The sequence below is a fragment of the Oncorhynchus mykiss genome, unplaced genomic scaffold, assembly GCF_013265735.2.
Source record: "Oncorhynchus mykiss isolate Arlee unplaced genomic scaffold, USDA_OmykA_1.1 un_scaffold_280, whole genome shotgun sequence".
In the NCBI taxonomy this organism is placed as follows: domain Eukaryota; kingdom Metazoa; phylum Chordata; class Actinopteri; order Salmoniformes; family Salmonidae; genus Oncorhynchus; species Oncorhynchus mykiss.
Genome location: NW_023493734.1, coordinates 90,001 through 111,114, shown reverse-complemented (window position 1 = coordinate 111,114; position 21,114 = coordinate 90,001). Strand labels below are relative to the sequence as shown.

At 46.1% G+C, this 21,114-nt stretch overlaps 1 protein-coding gene across 1 annotated transcript in view; it reads right to left on the bottom strand.

Moving 5' to 3' along the window:
* The window catches only part of LOC110505954 (WD repeat-containing and planar cell polarity effector protein fritz homolog), a 134,036-nt gene that overhangs the window by 28,974 nt on the left and 83,948 nt on the right, over nt 1–21,114 (bottom strand). Inside the window, exons 11-14 of the mRNA XM_036973643.1 lie at nt 19,146–19,334; nt 18,650–18,773; nt 11,794–11,857; nt 1,536–1,650 (exon numbers count right to left, since the gene is read on the bottom strand). Coding sequence (XP_036829538.1) covers nt 1,536–1,650; nt 11,794–11,857; nt 18,650–18,773; nt 19,146–19,334 — 492 coding nt within the window. The remainder of the gene's footprint in view (nt 1–1,535; nt 1,651–11,793; nt 11,858–18,649; nt 18,774–19,145; nt 19,335–21,114) is intronic.

The window sequence follows — 21,114 nt, the reverse complement described above, 5'->3', positions numbered from 1 at the left end:
GTCTACAGTGGTGTCTACAGTGGTGTCTACAGTGGTGTCTCCATTATAAAAGACAAGTGGTGTCTCCAGTGTTCTCCATTATAAAAGACAAGTGGTGTCTACAGTGGTGTCTACAGTGGTGTCTACAGTGGTGTCTACAGTGGTGTCTACAGTGGTGTCTCCATTATAAAAGACAGGTGGTGTCTACAGTGGTGTCTCCATTATAAAAGACAAGTGGTGTCTACAGTGGTGTCTCCATTATAAAAGACAAGCGGTGTCTACAGTGGTGTCTCCATTATAAAAGACAAGTGGTGTCTCCAGTGGTCTCCATTATAAAATACAAGTGGTGTCTACAGTGGTGTCTACAGTGGGGTCTACAGTGGTGTCTACAGTGGTGTCTACATTATAAAAGACAAGTGGTGTCTACAGTGGTGTCTACAGTGGTGTCTACAGTGGTGTCTCCATTATAAAAGACAAGTGGTGTCTACAGTGGTGTCTCCATTATAAAAGACAAGTGGTGTCTACAGTGGTGTCTCCATTATAAAAGACAAGTGGTGTCTAAAGTGGTGTCTCCATTATAAAAGACAAGTGGTGTCTACAGTGGTGTCTCCATTATAAAAGACAAGTGGTGTCTACAGTGGTGTCTACAGTGGTGTCTACAGTGGTGTCTCCATTACAAAAGACAAGTGGTGTCTACAGTGGTGTCTCCATTATAAAAGACAAGTGGTGTTTACAGTGGTGTCTCCAGTGGTGTCTCCAGTGGTGTCTACAGTGGTGTCTCCAGTGGTGTCTCCAGTGGTGTCTACAGTGGTGTCTACAGTGGTGTCTACAGTGGTGTCTCCAGTGGTGTCTCCAGTGGTGTCTACAGTGGTGTCTCCAGTGGTGTCTACAGTGGTGTCTCCAGTGGTGTCTCCAGTGGTGTCTCCAGTGGTGTCTCCAGTGGTGTCTACAGTGGTGTCTACAGTGGTGTCTACAGTGGTGTCTCCAGTGGTGTCTACAGTGGTGTCTCCAGTGGTGTCTCCAGTGGTGTCTCCAGTGGTGTCTCCAGTGGTGTCTACAGTGGTGTCTCCAGTGGTGTCTACAGTGGTGTCTCCAGTGGTGTCTCCAGTGGTGTCTACAGTGGTGTCTACAGTGGTGTCTCCAGTGGTGTCTCCAGTGGTGTCTACAGTGGTGTCTACAGTGGTGTCTCCAGTGGTGTCTCCAGTGGTGTCTACAGTGGTGTCTACAGTGGTGTCTACAGTGGTGTCTACAGTGGTGTCTCCAGTGGTGTCTCCAGTGGTGTCTACAGTGGTGTCTACAGTGGTGTCTCCAGTGGTGTCTACAGTGGTGTCTCCAGTGGTGTCTCCAGTGGTGTCTCCAGTGGTGTCTCCAGTGGTGTCTACAGTGGTGTCTACAGTGGTGTCTCCAGTGGTGTCTACAGTGGTGTCTCCAGTGGTGTCTACAGTGGTGTCTACAGTGGTGTCTCCAGTGGTGTCTACAGTGGTGTCTCCATTACATTTGGTTCCTTCTCCTCTTTTCTTTCATTTATTGGATCCAGATTTGATACATGTTCTTACCGTGGTTTCCCAACGTGGTCGTTACTCCTTCTTCAGCATGGATTTCATTAGCCTTCCTCTGGGCCACTTCTGCCAGAACCACCTCTCCCTTATCCCACGCCACATAATGGAGATCCTTTGAAGGTAAACAGGAAATAAAACCACTTTTTTTTTTTTTTTTATCTAAAATGAATCTAGGCTCCAATGACAATGAGAGAGGGAGTGGAGGAGAGAGGGAGGGGAGGAGAGAGGGAGGGGAGGAGAGAGGGAGGAGAGGAGAGTGTTTTGAAAAAAAATCATCAGTGAGGAAGAAGGGGAGAAACAGATAAAATGACGTGTTTGAAGTTTGACATCAAGAAGAGAGAGAGAGAGAGAGAGAGAGAGAGAGAGAGAGAGAGAGAGAGAGAGAGAGAGAGAGAGAGAGAGAGACGGGGACAGAGACAGAGAGACGGGGACAAAGAGAAAGACGGAGAGAGAGATGGGGAGAGAGAGAGAGAGAGAGAGAGAGAGAGAGAGAGAGAGAGACGGGGACAGAGACAGAGAGACGGGGACAAAGAGAAAGACGGAGAGAGAGATGGGGAGAGAGAGAGAGAGAGAGAGAGAGAGAGAGAGAGAGAGAGAGAGAGAGAGAGAGAGAGAGAGAGAGAGAGAGAGAGAGAGAGAGAGAGAGACAGAGAGAGAGAGAGAGAGAGAGAGAGAGAGAGAGGGAGAGCGGTTGGATGAAATTATGAAATATGAAATGCCCCTCTGACGGTTTCAAACCATCGCCCTCGCCGGTTTGGGTTTGAACTCGGGGGAAGGGATGTTATCTCCACGCCCGGCGTGTTTTTAGAAGTCGGAGGAGACGCGATGCGACAAGGGAAGGCTCACCTTTCAGAAAGTCTAGTATTTCTCTGTTAGGGAGAAAATAAGATCCATCCAAGCTTATTACAGTATCAGAGCAAGACAACATGGAGACTCAGTGTGTGTCCTTTCTGTCAGCCTCATCTCAATAAAGAGGACAATACTGTAAGTAAATACGGTTGGAGGGTCACTCAGTTGAGACTAAACTATTTTAAATACGAGGGGCCAGAAAGCTATGGTCCCCTCTACACAGTAAATACGGTTGGAGGGTCACTCAGTTGAGGTTCATAACTCTCCTCTCTACCCTCTCTACCCCCTCTACCGCTCCGACCCCCTCTCTAACACTCCTACCCCTCTCTAACCCTCCTACTCCTCTCTAACCCTCCTTACCCCTCTCTAACCCTCCTACCCCTCTCTAACCCTCCTACCCCTTTCTAACCCTCCTACCCCTCTCTAACCCTCGTACCCCTCTCTAACCCTCCTTACCCCTCTCTAATCCTCTCGACCCCTCTCTAACCCTCCTTACCCCTCTCTAACCACCCAACCCCTCTCTAACCCTCATACCCTTCCTACCCCTCTCTAACCCTCCCTCAGGCCTGGTTCAGAAGTGAAGTGCATCCCATACAGCACCATATTTACTATATTTGACCAGGGCCCTATGGGTCACAAGTAGTGCACTATATACAGTTGAAGTGGGAAGTTTACATACACCTTAGCCAAATACATTTAAACTCAGTTTTACACAATTGCTGAAATGAGAAATTCCCTGTCTTAGGTCAGTTGGGGTCACCACTTCATTTTAAGAACGTAAAATGTCAGAATAATAGTAGGGAGAATGATTTATTTCAGCTTCCTTTCAACACATTCCCAGTGGGTCAGAAGTTTACATACACACTCAATTAGTATTTGGTAGCATTGCCTTTAAATGGTTTAACTTGGGTTAAACATTTCGGGTAGCCTTCCACAAGCTTCCCACAATAAGTTGGGTGAATTTTGGCCCATTCCTCCTGACAGATCTGGTGTAACTGAGTCAGGTTTGTAGGCCTCCTTGCTCACACACGCTTTTTCAGTTCTGCCACACATTTTCTATAGGATTGAGGTCAGGACTTTGTGGTGGCCACTCCAATACCTCGACTTTGTTGTCCTTAAGCCATTTTGCCACAACTTTAAAAGTATGCTTGGGGTCATTGTCCATTTGGAAGACCCATTCACGACCAAGCTTTAACTGATGTCTTGAGATGTTGCTTCAATATATCCACATAATTGTCCTTCCTCATGATGCCATTTATTTTGTGAAGTGCACCAGTCCCTCCTGCAGCAAAGCACCCCCACAACATGATGCTGCCACCCCCGTGCTTCACGTTTGGGATGGTGTTCTTCAGCTTGCAAGCCTCCCCCTTCTTCCTCCAAACATAATGATGGGCATTATGGCCAAACAGTTCTATTTTTGTTTCATCAGACCAGAGGACATTTCTACAAAAAGTACAATCTTTGTTCCCATGTGCAGTTGCAAACCGTAGTCTGGCTTTTTTATGGCGGTTTTGGAGCAGTGGCTTCTTCCTTGCTGAGCGGTCTTTCAGGTTGTGTCGATATAGGACTCGCTTTACTGTGGATAAAGATACTTTTGTACCTGTTTCCTACAGCATCTTCACAAGGTCCTTTGCTGTTGTTCTGGGATTGATTTGCACTTTTCGCACCAAAGTACGTTCATCTCTAGGAGACAGAACGTGTCTCCTTCCTGAGCGGTATGGCGGCTGCGTGGTCCCATGGTGTTTATACTTGCGTACTATTGTTTGTACAGATGAAGGTGGTACCTTCAGGAGTTTGGAAATTGATCCCAAGGATGAACCAGACTTGTGGAGGTCTACAATTTATTTTCTGAGGTCTTGGCTGATTTCTTTTGATTTTCCCATGATGTCAAGCAAAGAGGCACTGAGTTTGAAGGTAGGCCTTGAAATACATCCACAGGTACACCTCTAACTGACTCAAATGATGTCAATTAGCCTATCAGAAGCTTCTAAAGCCATGACATCACTTTCTGGAATTTTCCAAGCTGTTTAAAGGCACAGTCAACTTAATGTATGTGAACTTCTGACCCACTGGAATTGTGAAACAGTGAATTATAAGTGAAATAATCTGTCTGTACACAATTGTTGGATAAATTACTTGTGCCATGCACAAAGTAGATGTCCTAACCAACTTGACCAAAACTATAGTTTGTTTTAACAAGAAATGTGTGGAGTGGTTGAAAAACAAGTTTTACCTAAGTGTATGTAAACTTCTGACTTCAACTGTAGGTAATAGAGCCCTGGTCAATAGTAGTGCACTATATAGGTAATAGGGCCCTGGTCAATAGTAGTGCACTATATAGGTAATAGAGCCCTGGCCAATAGTAGTGCACTATATAGGCAATAGGGCCCTGGTCAATAGTAGTGCACTATATAGGTAATAGGGCCCTGGTCAATAGTAGTGCACTATATAGGTAATAGAGCCCTGGTCAATAGTAGTGCACTATATAGGTAATAGGGCCCTGGTCAATAGTAGTGCACTATATAGGTAATAGAGCCCTAGTCAATAGTAGTACACTATATAGGTAATAGGGCCCTGGTCAATAGTAGTGCACTATATAGGTAATAGGGGCCATTTGGGACACATACCCTGTCTCAGAGCCTGTCTGTCTCTATATACCCCAAGACCCTGTCTGTCTGTCTGTATGTTTGTCTGTCAGTCTGTCTCTATATACCCCAAGACCCTGTCTGTATGTTTGTCTGTCAGTCTGTCTCTATACACCTCTAGACCCTGAGAGTCTGTCTGTCTGTCTGTCTGTCTCCCTATACCCTGAGAGCCTGATGCACACATTGTCATCCTCCATCCTCCTTTTGTGCTCCGAGAGAAAGAAACAGGGGATGAGAGGATGATCATAGGTTCAAAGAGAAGAGAGGGAGAGAGATGTTTGGGGAGGGAAGACAGAGAACAAAATGGAGAGAGAGGCGAGGAGGGGGGTATGAGATCCCGAATTGAACGTTTTGAATGAGCAAACAGATTGGATAATAACGCTGTCGTTTCTAACCTCCGCAGCTACAAACTAACTCTAAAGGAGTGTAATGAATGAATGAGCTCTCAGGATGACTCTCAACAACACTACATTCAGCAGCTGTTGAATGAGGAACAGGCTTCAATTAGATATGTGTGACACAGCTTCCTAATGGAGAACAAACAGAGAGAGAGAGAGAGAGAGAGAGAGAGAGAGAGAGAGAGAGAGAGAGAGAGACAGAGAGAGAGAGAGAGAGAGAGAGAGAGACAGAGAGAGAGAGAGAGAGAGAGAGAGAGAGAGAGAGACAGAGAGAGAGAGAGACAGAGAGAGAGAGAGACAGAGAGAGAGAGAGAGAGAGAGAGAGAGAGAGAGAGAGAGAGAGAGAGAGAGAGAGAGAGAGAGAGAGACAGAGAGAGAGAGAGAGAGAGAGAGAGAGAGAGAGAGAGAGAGAGAGAGAGAGAGACAGAGAGAGAGAGAGAGAGATGGTTGAGAGGGGTGAGGGTTGACTAAGAGAGGGAGGGAGAGAGAGAGAGAGAGAGAGAGAGAGAGAGAGAGAGAGAGAGAGAGAGACAGAGAGAGAGAGAGAGAGACAGAGAGAGACAGAGAGATGGTTGAGAGGGGTGAGGGTTGACTAAGAGAGAGAGGGGGAGAGAGACAGCATAACTAAATCCCAGGATGTCAGGACGGTTTATATCAGCTTAACAACAGCTCATAATACTGTCTAAATCTATCTCTCCCTCCCTCCCTCCCTCCTCCCTCCCCTCCTCTCTCTCTCCTTCCCCCCTCTCCCTATCCCTCCCTCCCTCCCTTCTCTCTCTCTCTCCTTCCCTCCCTGGTAGGGAGAACCATAGCCACTAAGAGAGGCTAACACTAATACTCCACATAAAACCATCAGATATTAGCTGCACGTCTTATTCCCAGAGGCTGGAACACGACACAGGACCGCCGCTAATCTTATTTATATAAGAGCTTTAGAGTTTTGAAACGCCACGGCTAGCCTGCGACCCCAAAAGCAGCACCCTATTCCCTATGTAGTGCACTACTTTTGACCAGGGTAGCATGGGTGTCCGCATAGGGCCTTGATCAAAAGTAGTGCACTACGTAGGGAATAGGGTGCCGTTTGTTGAGCCGTGGCTAACCCTACAGATAAAGGGGCCTGGTGTTTGGGTATTGTTTTGGAGGAGAGCTGTAAAGAGCCCAGTGACTGACGATATCCACTGATGTTTGGGTTACAGCCACATGAATACAGCAAGCAGGATAACAGTGAAGTACAGCAGACAGACTGGTACACACAGGCTTAGCTTAGAGACAAGTCAATATACACACACACACACACACACACACACACACACACACACACACACACACACACACACACACACACACACACACACACACACACACACACACACACACACACACACACACACACACACACACACACACACACACACACACACACACAGAGTGATATTGACTGATATTTGAGTAACCTCAAAATGAATTTACTCATGGACAAATGCAAACATTGTATTTTTGTGTGTAAAACACGGACATCACAGTTGCACGCACACACACACGCACACACACACCTGTAATCCGTAACTGTGTTTGACTAGCACTTCAATCTGATAGGCGTTCGTTGAGGACTTAAGATTTTAATAATGCTAATTAGCCATCGGAGTACAACAATGAGCTTACTGCTTGAGAAGTGTGATCCCTACTACCATGAGCCATACTCTGTGAAAGTGTGTGTGTTTGTGTGTGTGTGTGTGAGAGTGTGTCTGTGTTTGTGAGAGAGTGTGTCTGTGTGTGTGAGAGTGTGTCTGTGTGTGTGTGTGTGTGTGTGTGTGTGTGTGTGTGTGAGAGAGAGAGTGTGTGTGTGTGTCTGTGTGTGTGAGAGTGTGTTTGTGTGAGAGTGTGTGTGTGTGTGTTTCCTAACTCCCACCATATCTAACAAAACGAGCCCCATTAAGGAACAAAGCCTCTACATCTGATTCAGATACCACACATCAGATTTACTTCCTTAATTCATTAATTAACCGTCAGATCAGAAAAGAGGGTGGATGACGACGGAAGGACTGACCTGATTGGTCACATTATCGTCTCCTTATCAAAGTGTAGTAATTAGGGAACTATAGAACGTCTCCATTATGCAAAACACTCCTGCTAACGAGAACCCTCCTTCCCCCTGCCCCACACACACACACACACACACACACACACACACACACACACACTCTCTCACACACACACACACACACACACACACACACACACACACACACACACACACACACACACACACACACACACACACACACACACACACACACACACACACACACACACTCTTACCCAACTCCCAGCCCTAGTCCCTCTCCAATTTAGCCCCACACCAAAGTGTTTTGTTTTACAAAAGGTCTCTTTTCCAGGGTTGGAGGACTTCTATTGTTAGTCTGAAAACAATGGAGCTGGAGAGAGCGAGAGGAGGTGGAGAGAGAGAGAGGAGGTGAGGGGAGGTGAGAGGAGGTGAGGTGAGGGGAGGTGAGAGGAGCTGGAGAGAGAGAGAGGAGGTGAGAGGAGCCGGAGAGAGAGAGAGGAGGTGAGAGGAGGTGAGAGAGAGAGAGGAGGTGGAGAGAGAGAGGAAGTGAGAGGAGGTGGAGAGAGAGAGAGGAGGTGAGAGGAGCTGGAGAGAGAGAGAGGAGGTGAGGGGAGGTGAGAGGAGGTGAGGGGAGGTGAGAGGAGCTGGAGAGAGAGAGAGGAGGTGAGAGGAGCCGGAGAGAGAGAGAGGAGAGAGGGGGTGAGAGGAGGTGGACAGAGAGAGAGGAGGTGAGAGGAGGTGGAGAGAGAGAGAGGAGGAGAGAGGAGGTGAGAGGAGGTGGAGAGAGAGAGAGGAGGAGAGAGGAGGTGAGAGGAGGTGAGAGGAGCTGGAGAGAGAGAGGAGGTGAGAGGAGGTGAGAGGAGCTGGAGAGAGAGAGGAGGTGAGAGGAGGTGGAGAGAGAGAGAGGAGGAGAGAGGAGGTGGAGAGAGAGAGAGGAGGTGAGAGGAGGTGTAGAGAGAGAGAGGAGGAGAGAGGAGGTGAGAGGAGGTGAGAGGAGCTGGAGAGAGAGAGAGGAGGTGAGAGGCGCTGGAGAGAGAGAGAGGATGAGAGAGGAGGTGGAGAGAGAGAGAGGAGGAGAGAGGAGGTGAGGAAGCACACTGAGCATTTCTGCAGGGTGTGTGTGTGTGAGCATCTATGAGCACGTATGTTTGTGTGTGTGCGTGTGTGTGAGCATCTATGAGCACGTATGTTTGTGTGTGTGTGTGTGTGTGTGCGCGTGCATCTGTCAGGATGTGTGTGTGTGTGTGTGTGTGTGCGCGTGCATCTGTCAGGATGTGTGTGTGTGTGTGTGTGTGTGTGTGTGTGTGTGTGTGTGTGTGTGCGCGTGCATCTGTCAGGATGTGTGTGTGTGTGTGTGTGTGTGTGTGTGTGTGTGTGTGTGTGTGTGCGCGTGCATCTGTCAGGATGTGTGTGAGAGCGGGGGTTCCATTAGTTTTGTTCGCCCGACAAACATTGATGGGGTTGAGATCAAACATCAGATGGCGACACAATGGGGTTCTGCCTCCCATTCACCCCTCCGCTTCACCCCTCCCTGTCCCAATCAGCCAGTTAGACAGGTTAACTTAGGCCCTAATTAGAGGACTAGCAGGGCTAAACGCCACTGCCCTCCACTCTCCTGCACTCCCTCTCTTTCCCCCATCTCTCTCTCTTTGTTGTTCCAAAAAGGAGACATGTGTCACTTTCTTTCTTTGGGTTCTTTTATTTTCCTTCCCTCCTTTCTCTGGTATGTCTCCTAGGCGACAGAGGAGGTCTCCTTTCTCTGGTATGTCTCCTAGGCGACAGAGGAGGTCTCCTTTCTCTGGCTTGTCTCCTAGGTGACAGAGGAGGTCTCCTTTCTCTGGTATGTCTCCTAGGTGACAGAGGAGGTCTCCTTTCTCTGGTATGTCTCCTAGGTGACAGAGGAGGTCTCCTTTCTCTGGTATGTCTCCAAGGTGACAGAGGAGGTCTCCTTTCTCTGGTATGTCTCCTAGGTGACAGAGGAGGTCTCCTTTCTCTGGTATGTCTCCTAGGTGACAGAGGAGGTCTCCTTTCTCTGGTATGTCTCCTAGGCGACAGAGGAGGTCTCCTTTCTCTGGTATGTCTCCTAGGTGACAGAGGAGGTCTCCTTTCTCTGGTATGTCTCCTAGGTGACAGAGGAGGTCTCCTTTCTGTTCATCTCCCCACTCTTTATCTCTGTTTCTGGAGCAGTCCTTTCCCTCCACCCCCTCCTCTCTCCTTCTGTCTCTCCTCTCTCCTTCTCTCTTGCCTCACTCCTCTCTCTCTCTGTGTCCTTTCAAGGTCCATAGCTTCGGCTCCACCTTTTCAATTCGGCTTCTCAGCGGCTCTACTTAGTGGCGAGTGAATTGGAACCTATTGCTATCAGTGTGATGGGAGTAGGGGGGAGGAGGTGAGAGAGGAGGTGCAAAGAGTGAACATTAAATGGCTGGGGGGGGGGGGAGGGCATGGAAGCATGGAGGGTGAAGCAAAAGGGGGCCCCCACAAAGAAGGGGGTCAGACATACAAGACCGTTTCACAGTAGAGTGAAAGAAAGAGCGAGCGAGCGAGAAGAAGAGAGGTGAGAGGAGGAGACGGAAGAAAAGTGTTCAGATCACAAGGCCCCTTCACCTGTTACTCACCATGACAGAGAGACAGAGAGAAGACGAGAGAAGAAAAAAGGAGAGGAGGAGACAATAGTAGAGGAGAGAAGAGGAACAAAATAATGAGAGAGAGAGACAGAGAGAGAGAAAGAGAGAGAGGAGAGAGAGCGAGAGAGAGAGAGAGAGAATGCTATTTGGCCCTAAACAGAGAGTACACAGCGGCAGAATACCTGACCACTGTGACTGACCCAAAATTAAGGAAAGCTTTGACTATGTACAGACTCAGTGAGCATAGCCTTGCTATTGAGAAAGGCCGCCGTAGGCAGACATGGCTCTCAAGAGAAGACAGGCTATGTGCTCACTGCCCACAAAATGAGGTGGAAACTGAGCTGCACTTCCTAACCTCCTGCCCAATGTATGACCATATTAGAGAGACATATTTCCCTCAGATTACACAGATCCACAAAGAATTCGAAAACAAATCCAAATTTGAAAAACTCCCATATCTACTGGGTGAAATTCCACAGTGTGCCATCACAGCAGCAAGATTTGTGACCTGTTGCCACGAGAAAAGGGCAACCAGTGAAGAACACACACCATTGTAAATACAACCCATATTTATGCTTATTTATTTTATCTTGTGTCCTTTAACCATTTGTACATTGTTAAAACACTGTATATATATATATAATATGACATTTGTAATGTCTTTACTGTTTTGAAACCTCTGTATGTGTAATGTTTACTGTTAATTTTTGTTGTTTTTCACTTTATATATTCACTTTGTATGTTGTCTACCTCACTTGCTTTGGCAATGTTAACACATGTTTCCCATGCCAATAAAGCCCTTGAATTGAAATTGAATTGAATTGAGAGAGAGAGAGGGGAGGTAGAGAGAGAGAGAGAGAGAGAGAGGAAGAGAGCAAGAGAGGAGAGAGAGAGAGAGAGAGAGAGGGTGAGAGAGAGGAAGAGAGCAAGAGAGGAGAGAGAGAGAGAAGAGGAACAAAATAATGAGAGAGAGAAAGAGAGAGAGGAGAAAGAGAGGGGGGAGAGAGAGAGAAGAGGAACAAAAGAATGAGAGAGAGAGAAAGAGACAGAGAGAGGAGACAAGAGTAGAGGAGAGAAGAGGAACAAAATAATGAGAGAGAGAGACAGAGACAGAGAGAGAGAAAGGTGGAGAGAGAGAGAGAGTGAGTGAGGAGAGAGGAAAGAGAGAGAGAAAGAAAGAGAGAGAGGAGAGAGAGAGAGAGGAGAGAGAGGTGAGAGAGAGGAGAGAGGGGAGAGAGAGAGAGAGAGAGAGAGAGGGGAGAGAGGGAGAGAGAGAAAGAGAGAGAGAGAGAGAAAGAGAGCGAGAGAGAGGAGAGAGAGAGAGAGAGAAAGAGAGAGATGAGAAAGAGAGGGGAGAGAGAGAGGAGAGAGAGAGGGGAGAGGAGAGAGAGAGAAAGATAGAGGAGAGAGAGAGATATAGAGAGAGAGGGAGAAAGATGGAGAGAGAGAGAGGAGAGAGAGAGAAAGATAGAGAAAGATAGAGAGAGGCGAGAGAGAGAGGAGAGAGAGAGAGGAGAGAGAGAGAGAGAGAGAGAGAAAGATAGAGAGAGAGAGAAAGATAGAGAGAGAGAGGCGAGAGAGAGAGGAGAGAGAGAGAGAGAAAGAGAGAGAGAGAGAGAGAGAAAGAGAGAGAGAGAGAGAGAGCAGAGAGGAGGAAAAGACAGACTGCCTCACCATAAACAGGTCTCTAGCTCCAATGTCAACCGCCAGCAGGAAGGCCTTCTCAAAGCGCTGGTGTCTGCAGACATAACATAAACTGGATTATAAGACTTTAACATTAAAAAAGCATTACACCTGCAGGTTGAGTTGAGTGTTAAAGATGTTCTGTACAGACAGTAAAATAGACTGTGGAGACTTCTCCTGTCTCTGACATGTCACCAACAAATTAAACACAGTAATTATATATTTTTGTATTTTAAATGCAACCTTTATTTAACTAGGCAAGTCAGTTAAGAACAAATTCTTATTTACAATCCTAGGAACAGTGGGTTAACTGCCTTGTTCAGGGGCAGAATGACAGATTTTTACCTTGTCAGCACGGGGATTCGATTTTGCAACCTTTCGGTTACTAGTCCAACACTCTAACCACTAGGCTACCTGCTGGTTACTGGCCCAACGCTCTAACCACTAGGCTATCTGCTGGTTACTGGTCCAACGCTCTAACCACTAGGCTACCTGCTGGTTACTGGTCCAACGCTCTAACCACTAGGCTACCTGCTGGTTACTGGCCCAACACTCTAACCACTAGGCTACCTGCTGGTTACTGGCCCAACGCTCTAACCACTAGACTACCTGCTGGTTACTGGCCCAACGCTCTAACCACTAGGCTACCTGCTGGTTACTGGCCCAACGCTCTAACCACTAGGTTACCTGCTGGTTACTGGCCCAACACTCTAACCACTAGGCTACCTGCTGGTTACTGGCCCAACGCTCTAACCACTAGGTTACCTGCTGGTTACTGGCCCAACACTCTAACCACTAGGTTACCTGCTGGTTACTGGCCCAACACTCTAACCACTAGACTACCTGCTGGTTACTGGCCCAACACTCTAACCACTAGGCTACCTGCTGGTTACTGGCCCAACGCTCTAACCACTAGGCTACCTGCTGGTTACTGGCCCAATGCTCTAACCACTAGGCTACCTGCTGGTTACTGGCCCAAAGCTCTAACCACTAGGCTACCTGCTGGTTACTGGTCCAACACTCTAACCACTAGGCTACCTGCTGGTTACTGGCCCAAAGCTCTAACCACTAGGCTACCTGCTGGTTACTGGTCCAACACTCTAACCACTAGGCTACCTGCTGGTTACTGGCCCAACGCTCTAACCACTAGGTTACCTGCTGGTTACTGGCCCAACGCTCTAACCACTAGGTTACCTGCTGGTTACTGGCCCAACGCTCTAACCACTAGGCTACCTGCTGGTTACTGGTCCAAAGCTCTAACCACTAGGCTACCTGCTGGTTACTGGCCCAACGCTCTAACTAGTAGGCTACCTGCTGGATACTGGTCCAACGCTCTAACCACTAGGCTACCTGCTGATTAATGGTCCAACGCTCTAACCACTAGGCTACCTGCTGGTTACTGGTCCAACGCTCTAACCACTAGGCTACCTGCTGGTTACTGGCCCAACGCTCTAACCACTAAGCTACCTGCTGGTTACTGGCCCAACGCTCTAACCACTAGGCTACCTGCTGGTTACTGGCCCAACGCTCTAACCACTAGGCTACCTGCTGGTTACTGGCCCAACGCTCTAACCACTAGGCTACCTGCTGGTTACTGGCCCAACGCTCTAACCACAAGGCTACCTGCTGGTTACTGGTCCAACGCTCTAACCACTAGGCTACCTGCTGGTTACTGGTCCAACACTCTAACCACTAGGCTACCTGCTGGTTACTGGCCCAACGCTCTAACCACTAGGCTACCTGCTGGTTACTGGCCCAACGCTCTAACCACAAGGCTACCTGCTGGTTACTGGCTCAACGCTCTAACCACTAGGCTACCTGCTGGTACTGGCCCAACACTCTATCCACTAGGCTACCTGCTGGTTACTGGCCCAAAGCTCTAACCACTAGGCTACCTGCTGGTTACTGGTCCAACGCTCTAACCACTAGGCTACCTGCTGGTTACTGGCCCAACACTCTAACCACTAGGCTACTGGCCCAACACTCTAACCACTAGGCTACCTGCTAGTTACTGGTCCAACCCTCTAACCACTAGGTTACCTGCTGGTTACTGGCCCAACGCTCTAACCACTAGGCTACCTGCTGGTTACTGGCCCAACACTCTAACCACTAGGCTACTGGCCCAACACTCTAACCACTAGGCTACTGGCCCAACTCTCTAACCACTAGGCTACCTGTTGCCCCAGTAATGTGTATGTATACACCAACAAAATTAACCCAGAATTGAGTTTATATACAGTTGAAGTCGGAAGTTTACATACACCTTAAATACATTTAAACTCAGTTTATCACATTTCCTGACATTTAATCCTGGTAAAAATTCCCTGTCTTAGGTCAGTTAGGATCACCACTTTCTTTTAAGAATGTTAAATGTCAGAATAATAGTAGAGAGAATTATTTATTTCAGATTGTATTTCTTTCATCACATTCCCAGTGGGTCAGAAGTTTACATACACTCAATTAGTATTTGGAAGCATTGCCTTTAAATTGTTTCACTTGGGTCAAACGTTTCGGGTAGCCTTCCACAAGCTCCCGACAATAAGTTGGGTGAATTTTGGCTCATTCCTCCTGACAGAGCTGGTGTAACTGAGTCAGATTTGTAGGCCTCCTTGCTTGCACATGCTTTTTCATTCTGCCCAGTCATTTTCTATAGGATTGAAATCAGGGCTTTGTGATGGCCACTCCAACACCTTGACTTTGTTGTCCTTAAGCCATTTTGCCACAACTTTGGAATTATGCTTGGGGTCATTGTCATTTTGGAAGACCCATTTGTGACCAAGCTTTAACTTCCTGACTGATGTTTTGAGATGTTGCTTCAATATATCCACATAATTGTCCATCCTCATGATGCCATCTATTTTGTGAAGTGCACCAGTCCCCTGCAGCAAAGCACCCCCACAACACGGTGTTCTTGCTATATAACCTGCCATCACTACAGTGGTCCACAGTGTTCTTGCTGTAAAACCTTCCATCACCACAGTGGTCCACAGTTTTCTTGCTGTGAAACCTGCCATCACTACAGTGGTCCACGGTGTTCTTGCTGTGAAACCTGCCATCACTACCGTGGTCCACAGTGCTCTTGCTGTAAAACCTGCCATCACTACAGTGGTCCACAGTGTTCTTGCTGTAAAACATGCCATCACTACAGTGGTCCACAGTGTTCTTGCTGTAAAACCTGCCATCACTACAATAGTCTATAATGTTCTTGCTGTAAAACCTGCCATCACTACAGTGGTCCACAGGGCTCTTGCTGTAAAACTTGCCATCACTACAGTGGTCCAGTGATCTTGCTGTAAAACCTTCCATCACTACAGTGATCCAGTGTTCTTGCTGTAAAACCTGCCATCACTACAGCTGTAAAACCTTCCATCACTACAGTGGTCCACAGTGTTCTTGCTGTAAAATCTTCCATCACTACAGTGGTCCAGTGTTCTTGCTGTAAAACCTTCCATCACTACAGTGGTCCAGTGTTCTTGCTGTAAAACCTACCATCACTACAGTGGTCCACAGTGTTCTTGCTGTAAAACCTTCCATCACTACAGTGGTCCAGTGTTCTTGCTGTAAAACCTTCCATCGTTACAGTGGTCCATAGTGTTCTTGCTGTAAAACCTGCCATCACTACAGTGGTCCAGTGTTCTTGCTGTAAAACCTGTCATCACTACAGTGGTCCAGTGTTCTTGCTGTAAAACCTGCCATCACTACAGTGGTCCACAGTGTTCTTGCTGTAAAACCTTCCATCACTACAGTGGTCCAGTGTTCTTGCTGTAAAACCTGCCATCACTACAGTGGTCCACAGTGTTCTTGCTGTAAAACCTTCCATCACTACAGTGGTCCAGTGTTCTTGCTGTAAAACCTGTCATCACTACAGTGGTCCAGTGTTCTTGCTGTAAAACCTGCCATCACTACAGTGGTCCAGTGTTCTTGCTGTAAAACCTGCCATCACTACAGTGGTCCAGTGTTCTTGCTGTAAAACCTGCCATCACTACAGTGGTCCAGTGTTCTTGCTGTAAAACCTGCCATCACTACAGTGGTCCAGTGTTCTTGCTGTAAAACCTGCCATCACTACAGTGGTCCAGTGTTCTTGCTGTAAAACCTGCCATCACTACAGTGGTCCAGTGTTCTTGCTGTAAAACCTGCCATCACTACAGTGGTCCAGTGTTCTTGCTGTAAAACCTGCCATCACTACAGTGGTCCAGTGTTCTTGCTGTAAAACCTGCCATCACTACAGTGGTCCAGTGATCTTGCTGTAAAACCTGCCATCACTACAGTGGTCCAGTGTTCTTGCTGTAAAACCTGCCATCACTACAGTGGTCCAGTGTTCTTGCTGTAAAACATGCCATCACTACAGTGGTCCAGTGTTCTTGCTGTAAAACCTGCCATCACTACAGTGGTCCAGTGTTCTTGCTGTAAAACCTGCCATCACTACAGTGGTCCAGTGTTCTTGCTGTAAAACCTGCCATCACTACAGTGGTCCAGTGTTCTTGCTGTAAAACCTGCCATCACTACAGTGGTCCAGTGTTCTTGCTGTAAAACCTGCCATCACTACAGTGGTCCAGTGTTCTTGCTGTAAAACCTGCCATCACTACAGTGGTCCAGTGTTCTTGCTGTAAAACCTGCCATCACTACAGTGGTCCAGTGATCTTGCTGTAAAACCTGCCATCACTACAGTGGTCCACAGTGTTCTTGCTGTAAAACCTGCCATCACTACAGTGGTCCACAGTGTTCTTGCTGTAAAACCTGCCATCACTACAGTGGTCCAGTGTTCTTGCTGTAAAACCTGCCATCACTACAGTGGTCCAGTGTTCTTGCTGTAAAACATGCCATCACTACAGTGGTCCAGTGTTCTTGCTGTAAAACCTGCCATCACTACAGTGGTCCAGTGTTCTTGCTAGGCTCGTTCACTCCACATCTTCCTTCTTCCATTTTCTCTCTTTGGCAAGCAGAGCCTTTTCTGGCACCCCTCCTCTCCTCCCTCCTCTCCTCCCTCCTCTCCTCTCCCCTCCCTCTCTCCCCTCCCCTCTTCCCTCCCTCCCTCTCTCCCCCCTCCTCTCCTCTCCCCTCCCTCTCTCCCCTCCCCTCTTCCCTCCCTCCCTCTCTCCCCTCTCCTCTCCTCTCTCCTCCCTCCTCCCTCCTTTTCCCTCTCCCTTATCACCCACCTGCATTCATCTCTTCTTCAACATCAAAAGAAAACGCTTCTCTTTGGTTGAGTTTGTTTGTTTCATGTTGGCTCTGGCCTGGAGAAGTTAGGGAGTATTGTACTGAGTAGATACTCAGCCTCCCAACTCTCATCTCTATAAATGGGGAGAAGACCCTCTTTTCAACTTTCCGTGTGTTTGTGTGTGTGTGTGTGTGTGTGTGTGTGTGTGTGTGTGTGTGTGTGTGTGTGTGTGTGTGTGTGTGTGTGTGTGTGTGTGTATATGTATGTGTGTGTATGTGCGAGTGTTTGAGAGCAAGAGATCACATCGTTATCATCATCATTCATCATCATCATCATTATTCTGAATTGATCGACTCAGTGCTGTTAGCTACTTACTTTATTAACTAATGTAGAATTATTATTTTTTAAACTCACTTGTTTTTTCCTACTAGCACTAATAATTACTTGATTGAGGGAAAATGTGCTTCCTGTGCCTTGGGAAAGTATTCAGACCCCTTGACTTGTTCCACATTTTGTTACGTTACAGCCTCATTCTAAAATGAATTACATAAAACTATTTCCTCGTCAATCTACACACAACACCCCATAATGACGAAGTGAAAACAATAAATAAACAGAAATATCTTATTTACATAGGTATTCAGACCCTTTGCTATGAGTTCAGGTACATCCTGTTTCCATTGATCATCCTTGAGATGTTTCTACAACTTGATTGAAGTTCACCTGTGGTAAATTCAATTGATTGGACATGATTTGGAAAGGCACACACCTGTCTATATAAGGTCCCACAGTTGACAGTGCATGTCAGAACAAAAACCAAGCCATGAGGTTGAAGGAATTGTCTGTAGAGCTCCGAGACAGGATCATGTTGAGGCACAGATCAGGGTACCAAATAATTTTTGCAGCATTGAAGGTCCCCAAGAACACAGTGGCCTCCATCATACTTACAGTGGGGCAAAAAAGTATTTAGTCAGCCACCAATTGTGCAAGTTCTCCCACTTAAAAAGATGAGAGAGGCCTGTAATTGTCATCATATGTACACTTCAACTATGACAGACAAAATGAGAAAAAAAATCCAGAAAATCAAAATCAAAATTGTAGGATTTTTGATGAATTTATTTGCAAATTATGGTGGAAAATAAGTATTTTGTCTGTCATAGTTGAAGTGTACCTATGATGAAAATTACAGGCCTCTCTCATCTTTTTAAGTGGGAGAACTTGCACAATTGGTGGCTGGTGAAATACTTTTTTGCCCCAAATGGAATATTTCAGTTTGTTATTTTTAATACATTTGATAACATTTCTAAAAACCTGTTTTTGCTTTGTCATTATGGGGTATTTTGTTAAGATTAATGAGAAAAAACGACCAATGTAATCCATTTTAGAATAAGGCCGTAACAGAATGTGTAAAAAGCCCAGGGGTCTGAATACTTTCAGAATACACTGTGACTGACATGTGGTTGTCTCATCTAGCTACAGTATCTTAAACCCAATTAACTGTTAGTCTCTCTGGATAAGAGCGTCTGCTAAATGACAAAAATGTCAATCTAAGATGACAGAAAATTATGTATTTAAATGAAAGGTGAATGTTTTTTTTTCTCCGTTTGGCAGACCTTGGTGGGTGTGGTTAAGTGTATAGGAGGTGTGGTTACCCAAGTGGGTGGGTTATACTGTAGGGGGCTGGGTTACCTGAGTAGGTGGTGGAAGAAGCGTCGGGCGTACTTGCTGATTGGCCCTCTGTATTCTAGAACCACCGAGTCAGAGAGGGGGCGGGGCGGAGCGTAGAACACACCCAGAGCTGCCTCCAACTGGGCTGCAGACAGGAAATAAACATTCATTTGATTGGTTTACTGATTGACTGGTTGATTGATTGATTGACTGACTGACCGACTGGTTGGTTGATTAATAGATTGATTAATGCATTGATTTAATCATTTGATGGTTTACTATATTTGGTTGATTGATTGATTCATTAGTCAACTGATTGATTGATTAATTGATTTACAGTTTGCTGGACTGATTACTTGATTGACTAAAGCTACATTTACACAGGCAGCCCAATTCTGATAATTTTGACCAATCAGATCATCTTTTTTGCCAATATTTAGGCAGATGACCAGAATTGGGCTGACTGTGTAAACGCAGCCTAAGTGACAGATTGATGAATGCATTGCCCCGGTCTCACCCTCTCTGGTCTGGTCCAGCTCTAGCCTCAGCAGGTAGTCTGTGACAGAGGTCAGTGCCCGGTAACACTCCGTTCCCATAGTGCTCCACTCCATGGCTCCCAGAATTCCTAGAGCCTGGTCCACCTGGCCACAGCGTAACCTCTGTTGCAACAGCTCTCCTGGACCCAGCTGACCCCCTGACAGAGCACCTGAAGAGGGAAGAGAGGGAGAGATGGGTTAGGATGAAGGTAAACGACACTGGACGTCACTACTGGACAGGCTACACTACACACTTTCTGTCCAAAACATTTGTTTTTAACGACTAGCTCTAAACCAATGGTCACCAACCGTTTCTAAGTCAAGATCACTTTCGCAGTCCAAAAGCAAGCTGAGATCTACGTTATCACAGCATATTGGTTATATGCCTGGCCTGCCAATACTGTTATTCTCAGATCATATGATATTTATAAACTAGTGTAGCACTTGCAAAGCAGAGCTGACCACAAATTGAAATAATTATATTTTTTATTTTACTGGACTGATGGTACATGCATCTGATTGTCATGGTGCTTTGAAGACAACCGGGAACTCATGAGGTCAAATCATGATGTCAGTGATCTTCAGGTCGGAAAGTCCAAGCTCTAGAATGAAGCCAGTGATGGAATCTTTCCCCAGTTGGATATCGTTTTTTTTCTCGAGTTCCCAGTTGTATTGAAAGCACTGAAGTCGGAGATTTGAGAGTTCTGAGTTCCCAGTTGTCTTGAACGCGGCATTAGTCTCAGCGGAGAGAGAGAGCAGCAGAGGGTCAGCCTCTCACGGTCCCTGCTCTCTCCTTCCTTTCCTCCGGTGAGACTGACCAGAGAGAGGAGACACTGTCTTCCACCTGATTTCAAAACTCGAGTCACACCGCATCTGCCTCAGGCACAAATTCATGTTGTTCCTATGACCAGAGAAAGGGAAATATTCCTCAATAGTGAAATAGGCACGAAAAGCTGCTAATAATAATAACAACGCAGGGCTCTCGATACACATCGTTACTCATTCATTGCAGCGCGAGTGGAAGTAGGGAGAAGCAAGTTTTATGTGTTGTAACAGTGTTGAATAAAAACAGTGTTGACAGTCCTGAATAAAAACAAACATTAACTCACTCATAAAAACAATGTTGACAGTCCTGAATAAAAAGTGTTGACAGTCCTGAATAAAAACAGTGTTGACAGTCCTGAATAAAAACAGTGTTGACAGTCCTGAATAAAAACAAACATGAACTCACTCATAAAAACAGTGTTGACAGTCCTGAATAAAAACAAACATGAACTCACTCATAAAAACAGTGTTGACAGTCCTGAATAAAAACAGTGTTGACAGTCCTGAATAAAAACAATGTTGACAGTCCTGAATAAAAACAGTGTTGACAGTCCTGAATAAAAACAAACATGAATTCACTCATAAAAACAGTGTTGACAGTCCTGAATAAAAACAGTGTAGACAGTCCTGAATAAAAACAATGTTGACAGTCCTGAATAAAAACAAACATGAACTCACTCATAAAAACAGTGTTGACAGTCATGAATAAAAACAAACATGAACTCACTCATAAAAACAGTGTTGACAGTCCTGAATAAAAACAGTGTTGACAGTCCTGAATAAAACAATGTTGACAGTCCTGAATAAAAACAGTGTTGACAGTCCTGAATAAAAACAATGTTGACAGTCCTGAATAAAAACAGTGTTGACAGTCCTGAATAAAAACAAACATGAATTCACTCATAAAAACAGTGTTGACAGTCCTGAATAAAAACAGTGTTGACAGTCCTGAATAAAAACAGTGTTGACAGTCCTGAATAAAAACAAAAATGAATTCACTCATAAAAACAGCGTTGACAATCCTGAATAAAAACAAACATGAACTCACTCATAAAAACAGTGTTGACAGTCCTGAATAAAAACAGTGTAGACAGTCCTGAATAAAAACAATGTTGACAGTCCTGA